Source organism: Saccostrea echinata, unplaced genomic scaffold, assembly GCF_033153115.1.
Source record: "Saccostrea echinata isolate AGI-Se365-2 ecotype Australia unplaced genomic scaffold, CSIRO_AGI_Sech_v1 ptg000025l, whole genome shotgun sequence".
NCBI lineage: Eukaryota > Metazoa > Mollusca > Bivalvia > Ostreida > Ostreidae > Saccostrea > Saccostrea echinata.
Window position 1 is genome coordinate 11639298 of NW_026889774.1, and position 12713 is coordinate 11652010.

At 35.7% G+C, this 12713-nt stretch overlaps 1 protein-coding gene across 2 annotated transcripts in view; it reads left to right on the plus strand.

The window, feature by feature from the left end:
• LOC133192004 (trichohyalin-like) overlaps positions 1-12713 on the plus strand; it is a 52285-nt gene that overhangs the window by 35345 nt on the left and 4227 nt on the right. For both annotated transcript variants that reach the window (XM_061327823.1, XM_061327824.1), the window contains exons 29-39: positions 793-935; positions 1795-2921; positions 3060-3522; positions 3730-3820; positions 3907-4871; positions 6927-7327; positions 7524-7912; positions 8253-8368; positions 8561-8776; positions 8962-9114; positions 12256-12459. In XM_061327823.1, coding sequence (XP_061183807.1) covers positions 793-935; positions 1795-2921; positions 3060-3522; positions 3730-3820; positions 3907-4871; positions 6927-7327; positions 7524-7912; positions 8253-8368; positions 8561-8776; positions 8962-9114; positions 12256-12459 — 4268 coding nt within the window. The remainder of the gene's footprint in view (positions 1-792; positions 936-1794; positions 2922-3059; positions 3523-3729; positions 3821-3906; positions 4872-6926; positions 7328-7523; positions 7913-8252; positions 8369-8560; positions 8777-8961; positions 9115-12255; positions 12460-12713) is intronic.

Genomic DNA, 12713 nt, shown 5'->3' on the forward strand with positions numbered 1-12713 from the left:
GAATTTAGTTCTAAAACTTGTTCAGTTTAGTAGAACAAGCGCTTGAATATGATCCTTTGCCCCCCCCCCCCCCCTTCAGTTCTTTTATTTGATCAAAAAGAAAATCATGTTCAGACTTAACCAACAGGCTTATTTTACATTACTTCACTTCATTATTATGGGCTTCAGTATTCCCTCACACTGACATTACCTTTCTTAAATAAATGTTGCAAAAATAATTACTTGTGCATATGAGATCAGATCAGTGTGACCGAGGATTAATGGTGTGCTATATAAATTTGGTTCCAGATGTTTTATGTTTAGTTTTAATCCTATCATTTGTATTATGATAGTTAAAGTAACCGAAGAGATTTTTTTCCAAAAGATCGGACATTAACAATGTATACTTACAATTTTTAAGTAGGTAATGTGCCTGGTCAGTTTTAATGTGTTGATTTTTTTCTGAAAGATGAAATTGTGTGTGTAATCTCAAGAAAAATAGTTCATCATAGTGTTGGACTAATATTATGGCAGTTAACAAGATTATCTTATTTTAGGTGATCAAGCTTTAAAATAATATCTAAGACAAACGTGGGCAGAGTAATTCTTTGGTCTGCTTAGAACATCCAATCAGCTCACAGCGCAGGGACTTAAAATTAACAAAAAATGCATTGTGCATTTATTAAAACTCCTCCCTTTAAGCTTTTCTCATTACAAAACAGTGGACTTTCATTTAAGAAGATATTATTTTTTTTTGAAAGAGGTTGAAATAAATGGTGCAAAAATTATAGTCATGATGCTGTAATCTTGCAGTGCAATCAGTGAGGATTTGGCCAAGGAACTGAAGACTGTGCGAGATTTGCGGAAGGACTTGGAGGAGATTTTGGACAAAAATAACAAAATGACTCTAAATTTGGAGCAGCAGTACATACTGTACAATAGAAGGTTTACTGACGGTAGGAAATTTGTACTTGTTTGATTTGCTATATTTTTTTTTTTTTTACAGCCTCATTATTAACTTTTTGATCTTTTAGCAGAAGATAAATTTTTGTTTTTACTGCTTAACCCATAATGAAATTACCTTTCTTTGTCAAATGAAAAAAGAGTATTAAATAAAATCTAGAGAATTTGTCTAAAGGATGTTTAAATTCAGAAGATGTGTTCATTACTTTTTTGAGAGAAAAAATTTTTTTACTTTCTTAAAACATGATACATTTAAATTTTAATCCATAGATTTTTCCTTCTTTCTTTTTTTCTTTTTTTTTTTTTAAATCAACACTTTTATGTAGAATTTCCATTTTTTGTGAGTTGGGCATTTTTAAAGGATGGAAGAGAAAAAAAAATTTCACCATTTTTTATAAAATTGAAACAGAGTTAACATGGACTCTGTTTGTATAATGATAGTTTTAAAGTTTTATCACTCAAATTCATGAGAGAGGATTTAGTGGTAAGAAAACAGATTGTTTGAAGTATTACAGATTAATGATAAATTGAGGGGATTTATTCCATCAATCCTGCTTTGTAGATATATGTACATGATAATAATTAGTTTGCCAATAGAGATAGAAGAGGTTTTTAAACATTTTTGACCCTTTAATCAGATCTAACTGGACATTTTAATATGGAGATCTGGTTTTTAAAAAGAGGAATTATCTAGTTAAGTATGGATAAATTTGAAATCAAGGAATTAAGGATTTTCATTCATCAATTCTAGAAACTAATCATCAAATACATGTGCACCAATATTCAGGTTTTGTCCAGAGATCCTGGATTTGCTAATATTGTGGATTCTTTATTTTTTTTTTTTTTGAATAGATTATACCACAGGAATTATGAGTGAGCTGAACTCAGATCTAGATTCACTAAAGAGGGAGCTGGAACAGAAAAAGGTGGAAAATAACACTCTGTTGGCCCAGCTCTATGACATCAAGTATAGCCATAAGGACCATGATGCTATGCATGAATCAGGGCAGACGTCACCTAGGAGTGAGACTCGATGGAGCATGACATCCAGCTCAAGTTCCTCTTCTTCACCGGAGTTTGATGTTCCTCTGAATCGGCAGACATTGTCAGACATGAGCGCCCCCATGTTGAGGAGGTACATCAGGCAGATCCAGAAACAGCTGGATATTTCTGCCCATGAGAAAGATGAACTGCAAGAAAGATTGAACCTCTCACAGAGAGTGAACGCTCGGGAAATTCCTGGGAAAAATGAGGATGATTTCAATAGCGTTCCTCATCTTAGAATGGAAGTTCAGAGTTTGAAAGGCAAATTGGCAGCGGTAGAAAGTGATCTGAAAGTATTACGGCAAAAGTTTGGATTAGACAAGGACATGCCATGCAAATATTCTGAACTCCCAAATGTACCTGATCTACAGAGAGAAAATGTCAAACTGAGAAATGATTACAGGAATGCTTTGGATAAAGTCTCTTCTTTGCAAGAACACATTGACAGTTCATTAAAATTGCACAAAGAACAGTTGGATAAATTCAGTCAAACAGTGGCTTGGAGTGGTATGATTCCACCCCTTGGGCCCAAATCAACAGATCTGAAGTGTCAAAGCAAAAAGGTTCCCAGTCAGATACCCAGGCTCCATAAACCTGGACACCCTGTCAATGGGGATCACTCTCATCTTCAGAAACCAGAAATCTTGAGAGAAATGTTGTCTGAGTCTAAAAATAGAATCAGTGACCTGGAGGCCAAGTTAGAGGCTACTGAGGGGACAGTAAGAATTCAGACACAAAAAATGAAGCATTACAAGTCCATTCTGGAAGAGCATGGCCTGATGGCCAAAAGCCCATGCATCAGCCGCTCTCATAGTGAGACTAATCTGGCTGCTGCCACAGCAACTACCTCCAAGATACCTGTCAGAAAAAGAGCCATGTCAATTGAGCATCTGAATGCTGTGGGAAAATCTGATTTAGAGGGACAGACAAGACATGTAAGTGATTTTTACCCATTTTAATATTCATTATTGCAAAAGTTTGTTAAAGCTCATCAGATATTTTTTGGAGTGTAGTGTAGAATGACTATATTGCAATGTTCAAATTCTTTTATAATTGGACTTTTCTCCCAGCAGGTCAGCGACAGTAGTGAGGGATCCCAGGAGAGCACACTGCTTCCCTCCCAGACATTATTAGACCTCCAGGAGAGAATGGCCTTCTTACAACAGAGCCTGCAGGAGACCAAGAACAACAACTCTGAACTGCAACAAAAACTCCAGGCCAAGCAACACTCTGATCAAACTATTGCAGAATTAAAATTCCAGCTTGGACAGAGCAGGGAAACAATTGTGGCCCTGGAAAAGCAGCTGAAGTCTTATCAAGGGTCTTCTATGCAAGAAGTGCTGGAATTGCAGAGAGATGAGATAGCTGTTTTAAGAAAAAGGTTGTGTGATTCCCAAAATTCTTGTGTTCAGTTAAATCGATGGTTGGGTGACTTGAATGTGTATTTGGATGGGCTGACGGAAGACGAGTATGGAAGTATCAAACAGAAAGTCCAACAGACCCAAAAGGTGGCTAAGTCACTCACACATCTTCTAGGTAAGGAAAAATTGCATTTTAGACTTGGATTAGCCTTTTTTGGAAATGTTCAGGGAAACAAGTACTGGTACATATTAAACAAGAGTAGACTGAAATTTGTACTAATTAAAAAATTCCAAGTTAACAAAATATGGACTCCTTATATGTATTATGCAGAGTTTCTTTTTGATAAATCAGCAATGAAATAATTACACATAATTATTTTAGATTCAGATAGTGATGACTCTGGGAATGAAGGAAGTAAACTTTTGAGAGGAAACTATTCACCAGTAAAATCTCCAAAGAGAGAAGCAAAAAGGTAAAAGAACGAATTCGTAAAAAGAATTTGCTTGAAACTGTTATAGAGAACCTTATATTTTTAATCTGACCTTCACGTTTTTTCAGACATGCTGAGGAGTTGGAGGTCAAGGAAACAGAAATAAAATCATTGAAGGAGGAATTGGAAGAAAAGAAAGCTTTCATTGGTCGATTGAACACCAATCTATTAATAGCCCAGAGGCAGTTATTGAACTGGCAAGACTGTGGAAAGGGATCATCCACTTCTGGTACAAGTGCTGCTGATGGAAATGTCTTCGAAAGCAATCGCCAGAGACCAAGGGACATCTTCCTTAGAGATAGTCTGTCCCCTGCTTCACAGACATCAAACAGACTGCCTGGAGATCATGAGAATTCGATAGAGAAAGTGAGGCATAGTAGTGAGAGGACTCAGAGTTCTAGGAGGTCCTCTGATGATATAGAGGTGCAGGACACCACAGTGACTTCTACTCATACACAGGGTTCTGTGCATTCTCACAAAGAACCTATCAGTGGTAAGGCTGATCGGATGGACTTTGGACCAAACGTTACCACTCCCTTAGGCCTGTATACGTTTAACTCTGATGAGCGTTTGTATGGTAATGCCAGATTTGCTGATAGAGACATGTTTGATCAGACTCTGCCTGTGAATGGACATAGTGAAATGTCTTTCATGGAAAATAGGGATTTCTTTGAAAATGTGAGTAAGTACAGTGAGTTAGATGACACTCGTGTGACTCAGCGATCAAGTTTCATGAACAGGAGTGTGACTGTTCAGAGTGAGAACCAGCAGTTGAAATCACGGTTAAATGTTATGGAGGACTTGAACAAGACCCTGAAGGATGAACTTCAGGCATATGAAAACTTGTGTTCATCTATTGGTATTCAGAGCTCACCAAGGAAGTCTCCACGGAAGTCATCAGAGGACGGGGATCTGTTGAGGGAGCATCTGTTGGAAATTCGAGCTCTGCGAATCAAGCTGGAGAAATCCCTGAAAGACAGTGAGAAACTGAGCCAGAAGCTACAGCAGGATATGGATGAGTCCCATGCCTCAAGTAAGAGACTTCAAATATAATACTGCTTTGATCTGAAAAGACATCATTAACAAGTTGATATTTTTAAAAAAAAATTTAATAGCGATTCTCTGTAACCACTTAAACTTCTTTGCCACGCATGGTCACCGATTTTGATGAAACTTTGCCCATTATTACAACTTGACACCAGAAACATATATCAAATAAAATTCCGTTGCTATGTGTCTTGGTTGCCATGGTAACAGCCAGAAAAGTTGAATAAATTGAGATTTTCAGCTACTTTGAATCTTTATTAAGCCTTAATAAAGAATAAGAATAACAAACAAACCATTCTCCCCAAAACCTGACACCTTGTTGCCACTTATGCTATAAAGAAACTATTTAGAATTTATCTCTAAGTAAGTGGTAACCATGGGTACATTTGGAATACATTTTAGATGCTGAAAAATGCTGAAAAACGCTCAATATTCACTAATGATAGGTGTTAAATGATCAAACTCAATCAACAACCTAAGAAAAAACAATAAAAATATTTGACCTTAAGTAATTAGGTGTTGGCAATATTATTCTAAAAATGACTTTCATGGTTGCCATGGTAACACAGTGTTACCATCCAAAATGTGTTGCTAAGATCGGTTTAATGCTACTATCTTCAGGAAAAACAATAAATTTCATGACTGGCACATATATATCCTTAGGACCTTGCAACACTGACAACATAAGAAAAATTGGGATTAATTGTTATTTTGCAGTGTAACCATGGAAACAATGTACCAGTTGTTTTAAGTGATATTTTTTGCTGCCCTAGGAATTTACTTACCTTTTATTCAAGAAACACATTGTTTGAATCACCTTGAATAGTACTTATCTGGTAAAACTAAAGTTGAATATCATATATTGATAACGTTTGTTGAAAAATACTACACTGTTGCTATGGTAACCAAAAAGGGAAAATGTTCGATTTTGTTAATTTTATATCAGTATTAAACCCTATGTGCCAGCTTTTTGCATCCAGTTAGAGATTGGGTGGCAGTCAAAATTGAAAGTCAGGTTAGTTGTTCATAATTACCAATCATAAAAGTTTTGGGAATCTACATACAAGGATACGTATCCAAGGAACTAGAATATTTTTCAGATTTTTATGCATATTTTTTCGGCTTATTTCCATAGCAACGCTCTATTTAAAGAATTGAATTTGCATTTTTTGAAATGTGAGAATTAGGGTCACATGAACATCTTTAAAAATTGATCATTAGTTATATAGAAATATGCTTTTTAAAAAGATAGGATTAGATTTAATCACTAAGAGAGTAAATCTAAAATCCCTCCTTGGTATTAAAACCATGGCAACCATTGCCAACCTATAAGAAATATCATATTTCTTCCATGGTATATGTTATAATGATCTTTTGTCTATTATTTGCTTATATTTCAACCTATATTTTTTTTTATTCTTAAGTGTATGATGTTATAAAATTAAATGAGCAAAATTATTACTTTTGAATACTTTGTTTCCATAGTAATGTATGTAATAGTTGATTTACCAAACATGTTTATCATGCATTTAAGACATCAGGCCTTCAACTTTCAGAAACAATCATTACCACTTGTTTGCTTTGCCGCAAACGTTAACTGTGGGACTCTGAACATGTTAAAAAATGCCATTTTTCAAACTTTAGGACATGTTGCCATGGTAACCATGTCACGTTGCAACCAATTTCTGCCTGATTTGAGTTTACAGTATCAAAGACTTTTATCATAGAGAGTTTGGAGAAATTCTGAGACTATGTGTGCCACAGCTTCTATATAAAAGTTCAAGTCGTTACAGAGAATGGCTCTTAAATGTTAACATGTTGCTGTACAAGAAAAAAAAAATATCATTACAGAATAAGCTTTGTATTTGTTGTCTTGAATGTTTATTGTATTGCATGTAACTGTGACAGACTTGTAGAGATCACTGTCCATTGTGAGTCAATCCATCTGTCTGGGAAGAGTCACACTTTACAAATAATTCCAACTGAAGGCAACATGTTTTTCCCAGACCACTCCATTAAGTTTGAAATTTTTGTAATACAGGTAATACTACCAATGTGTATATGTACAGCCAACATCAGGCCCATATCAATGAGTTACAAAGGGCCATCGACAAGCTGAAGACACAGTTAAGAGAGAAGGAAAACAGCATCACAGAGAAAATCACCATCATCAGAGAAAAAGAGAGGATCATCCACGAAACCAAAACCATCATCACCGAGAAAGAAAAGAGGATCGGCGAAGTCTTACAGGAGAAGGAAGAGCAGACGCGATCCAGTCAGCAGACGTTAGTGGTACAGCAGAGGCGGATAGAGAAACAGGACGAGACCATTCAGCAGCTGAGGGAGAAGCTGGATCTTCAGGTGGAAAGTCTTCATCAGCAGGAGTCCAAACTGAAGGAACAGTATGAGGTCATTCAAAAACAGGAGCTTCTGTTGGCAGAGGTTAGTCATTGTGTCAGGTTGACTTTTCTCTTTTGAAATAAGAAATAAATAAGAATCTATATTAAGAAACTCAGTTATTTAATAAGTTTTGTGCAGATTTTATCTAGAAATTCTTGTGAAAGTTTGTTTGCTCAACAGTTTATTTATGAGTGTTGGATACCAAACATTGAATTTTTGCATTTTATGACCTACACAGGTTAGAGGTAATTTAGCCTGCAAAGAGTCAACATTAGAAAAGCAGTATGAGCTTCTCCAACAGCAGGACCTGCAGATAGATAAACAGAAGGAATTGATAGACCAGAAGGACAAGAGTTACCGATCACTGGAGGAGGAGCTGGAGACTGTGACCAGCCAAATCCGACACTTACAGAGGACTGCTGAGGGGTCAGTGGACCAGGAGGAGTCGGGGACACAGACCCTGAAGGACAAAGTGGAGAAGCTGGAAAAGACGGTCAGCTCTCAGAACAAGAAGATGAAACAGCAGGAACAATGGCTGACCGAGAAAGATAAGACCAACTACAAACTACAGCAGATCAGGGACAGGCTGGACGAGAACCTTAAAAAGTCATCTAAAGAGATCAAAAGGTACAATGTCATCAACTAACTGCTTGAAGGTGAAATATTAATGGTACCTCTCTTTTACCAATTGAAAAAAAAAATGTCAAGTTTTTTTTAATAGCTTGGGGAAGCTTTTCTTTTTATTGCTGCTGCTCTTGAAATTTAAAGATTTTTCTTATCTTTTCCATGTAAAACTTGGAGCTTCTAATGTAGCTACACCCCTGCCCCTTCATTTTGTGCTAGTATTTCTGTCCATGGCATTCTGTTCAAAATGTTTACCAACTGCCATATTATATGACTGCTGCACTAAGATTAGAAAACCTCAATTCTAATACTTGTAGAATAATCTAATATGAATTTATTGCAGATTAAAAGAAGAGATGAGGACTTTGAGGGATCAAGTCCAGGAAAACAAAGATCTGAATAAAACTCTGAAGCTAGAATTAAGTGTCTATGAAAAATTGGAGAACACAGAGAATCAAGGTGGGGAAAGTAAACATCTGCTTTTAAAAGTAAATTGCTGATTATGATTTCCACTGTGTGGCTGTGCTACTTAGTTCAATATCAAAAAAAATTTCATTGAAGGAAGTCTGGTAAATTAATAAATTCTAGATAATATTTAAGATGGGTTGTGATTTCTTGGACATTTGTTTTACATCTTTTGATCAAATGTAGGCTGGAGCAATGGCAATGGCAAACAGGACAGCTTTGACATGAGGGAGTTCCTCACTGAACTCCGCCATCTTAGAACACAACTGGAGAGGTGTATAGAAACCAACAACGAACTGAGGAAGAAACTGGAAGAACATCTGTATGCCAAGAGTCAGCGACAGAGAATATCAAAGACAAACATTTACCATGTCAAAGACCCCAGTCCTGTTACATCTCAGGGTAAATAATGGACAACTCATCCTTAAAATGATAGTATTAATAGTTTGCTTTTCATTGAACAGTTTTTGAAAATAGTTTGAATTTCTTATATGTGCAGTAAGCTCTTCTCGTATGTGCTGTAAAGAGTTGATTGATAAAAAATGGAAAGAAGCTTGTCTATCAAGTTTGTTGCTTAAATTTTTTAGGTACTGATGCACCTGATGGACTGCCGAGTGTGGAGCAGAAGTCGGGTGGGTTCAGAAGTAACCATGAGTCTGTAGAAATTTTTAGAGGCACTGCTGATCAAGATTCCATGAAAAGTCTGTCTCAGGATTCATGTATCAGTGATTGTGCCTCAGGTATGGAAAGTGCTTTTAATGATAGTTAGGGATGGCAACGAATATTCGAACATTCGAATATTCATTCGATGAGTTGATATTCGAATATGAATTTAAGATTTGAATATTCAGTGTTTTTCAGATTTCATAAAAAGAAGTACTGTGATTAATAAATTTTGATTAGAACAGTGATGGAATTATCCCTGTTTAATTTACTAGCGATCAATTTCGATCAACTGATTTCTTTCACTACTTTCTTATCTTATAAATCTTCTAAATTACATGTATTTTGTTTTGAGTAAGGTGTTGTAAAAAATTGTACAATAGTGCTTTATGTATAATACAAAACGTGTACTTTCATAGCTTTTATTAGGTCACCTGAGTTTACTCAGGTGACCTATTGCTATCTGTTTTCGTCCGTCGGCGTGCGTTGTCCATCGTGCGTTAACATTTGAACATTTTCAGCTTCTTCTCTGGAACCACTGAACCAATTTCAACCAAATTTGGCACATAGCATCTATATGTGAAGGGGAGTAAAAATTGTGAAATTCATGACCCCTACCCCCCTGGGGCCTGAGAGGTGGGGCTAAAACCATCAGAATTAATGCAATCTTTAAAAATCTTCTTCTTTACTCCTGGGCATCAAGCAGGCAAACTGTTGGCATGAATGTAATAAGCATTGAGCCCTCTACCTAAATTGTGAAATTTATGGCCCCAGGGTCAGGGGTTCTGGTGCTAGGGTGGGGCTCTGTTGAATATGTAGTGAAAGGCATTATTCTTAAAAAATCTTCTCCTCTGCTCTTGGGTATTTAGAAAACAAACAATATGCATAGTTATGATGAGGAAAGGTGTCTCTTCTAAAATTGTGAATTTCATGGCCCCTGAGTCAGGGGTTATGGTGTTAGGGCAGGTATATAATGATTATATAGTGAAAATGCATTAATTATTCAAAAATCTTCTCTGCTCCTGGGTATTAAGCCGATGAACTAAGTACATAGTTATGATGAGAAAGAGTGCCTCTTCCAAAATTGTGAATTTCATGGCCCAGGGGTTCTGGTGTTAGGGTGGGGCTCTGTTGAATATAGTGATAATGCATTATTTCTTTAAAAAGCTTCATCTGTGCTCTTGGATATTATGAAAACAAAATAAATACATAGTTATGATGATGAAAGGTGCCTCTTCCAAAATTGTGAATTTCATGGCCCCAGGGTCAGGGGTTCTGGTGTTAGGGCAGCATTCTGTTGAATATACATGTATAGTGAAAATGCATTATTTCTTTTAAAAATCTTCTCTGATCCAGGGCAAACAAACTGAAGGCATAGTTATGATGAATAAGGGTGCCTATTCCTATGTTGTGAATTTCATGGCCCCCTGGTCAGGAGTTCTGGTTTTAGGGCGGGGCTCTAATGATTACATAGTAAAAATGCACTAATTCTTTGACAATCTTCTCCTTTTCTCCTGGGTAATAAGCCGATGAACTAAGAGTATAGTTATGATATGTAAGGGTGCATGTTCCAAAATTGTGAAATTCATGGCCCCTAGGTCAGGGGTTCTGGTGTTAGGGTGGGGCTCTGTTGAATATATAGTGAAAATGCATTATTTCTTTAAAAATCTTTTTCTTTGATCCTGGGTATTTAACAAGAAACCTGATGCATAGTTATGATGAGTAAAGGTGCCTCTTCCAAAATTATGAATTTCATGGCCCCTGGGTCAGGGGTTCTGGTGTTAGGGTGGGGCTCTAATGATTACATAGTAAAAATGCAATAATTCTTTGAAAATCTTCTATTTTTCTCCTGGGTATTAAGCTGATGAACTAAGAGTATAGTTATGATATGTAAGGATGCCTCTTCCAAAATTGTGAATTTTATGGCCCCTGCATCATGGTTCTGGTGTTAGGGCAGAGCTCTAATGATTACATAGTGAAAATGCATTAATTCTTTGATAATCCTCTGCTCTCTTTCTGGGTATTAAGTAAGCTTACTAAATGTAAAATTATGATGAGCAAGTGTGCCTCTTTCAAAATTGTGAATTTCAGGGCCTCTGGTTTAAAACATGAATCCATTGTGGCGAAGTTGTTGCATGATACTCAGGTGACCTATAAGGCCCGTGGGCCACTTGTTAGTTATAGATACGATCGGATCTAGAATCGAGGACAACAAATGAAATCTAAGAATATCTAAAAGGCGTGAAGGGTATACTTATCAAAATAAAATTAATTGATCATTGAATGAATGTCCGATAGAATTAATCTGTAATTAATATTGTAAAGGGCTTAATTTCAGAATAAATGTGTAAATTACTTGATTATCTTGGGTTGTACATAATTTATATTCATCATCGGGAAAACAGTTAATTACCTAGGAAAATTGTCTATGGAAATATTTGTTTACTTTTTATCAAAGATTATAATCATATCTCTTATCAGGCAGATAATTGTAATTTATTACACATATTGAAACTGAACAGTACTGAACAGTATACCGTTACGGCTATCTTGCCTTATGTGAGACGACTGTTTCCTCAGGTGGGGCTACTATAAATACACGTTTCATTTGTCAAAATTATACTTTTCTACAATTAAATCAATTATTTATTTCAAACATTGACAAATATCAAATGGAATTTCTTATTGTACACCTACAAAAGTCTTCATACAATTTTACTTCCAATATAAGCATACCTACGAGAGTAGGATGATGCATATTTAAAATAAAACAGATTTTATTTATTTTATCGAATATTCGAATATATTCGAATACTTTCATTGAATATTCGAATATGAATTATTGACAAAATTGACATCCCTAATGATAGTACATATTTTTGCAAGAAAGATATGATTTATTTATAGTCATAATTTCTTTTTTTTTTAGTATACCATATGTGCATTGTTGATTTTTATTCAGATGTTCTTTCAAAATATATATTATATGATTATGATGAAGCTATTGCTAGTTTTAAAAAAATCATATTTGATGGAATTGGTAGGTATATGCATGCTTAATGGAAAACATGAGCATAATATGCAGATTGCTTAAGTATTCAAAAAGAAATTAAATGGAAACGATGTTTTGCATCCTTGTGCATTGTTATTTACATATATATATATATATATATATATATATATATATATATATATATATATATATTTGTAAAATGCAGGAACTTCATCAGATCTCGGAAAACCAGGATTTGGAATAGCAACCTGGCCTCTTACAGCTGACAATCCACTGAAGGTTGTAGAGAGCCTGTCTAGTCCTGGAGGGACCTTCCATAGGACACACTGCAGCATGGCATCATCCAGACTTCACCAGTCTGATGGAAATCTGTCATACTATGTACAAGACTCGCCAAGTGTACTGGCTGGTATGTCGTATTTATGTTGTGTGGAATATTTTCAGTTGTTAAGTTCAGAGATTGTGATTTGTTCTCTGACCCATGAATTAAAGAAAATTACAACTGATTGTCTGAAATTTAAATACACAAGGAGTGTACATCATATATTCGTTATTATTTGGTGACCTTTGGATACCTCATGATTTTTTTTTATGATTAACCCCCCCCCCCCCCTTTTTTTTTCATGAACTGTAATTTGATTAATTTGAACTCATTTAAAATGT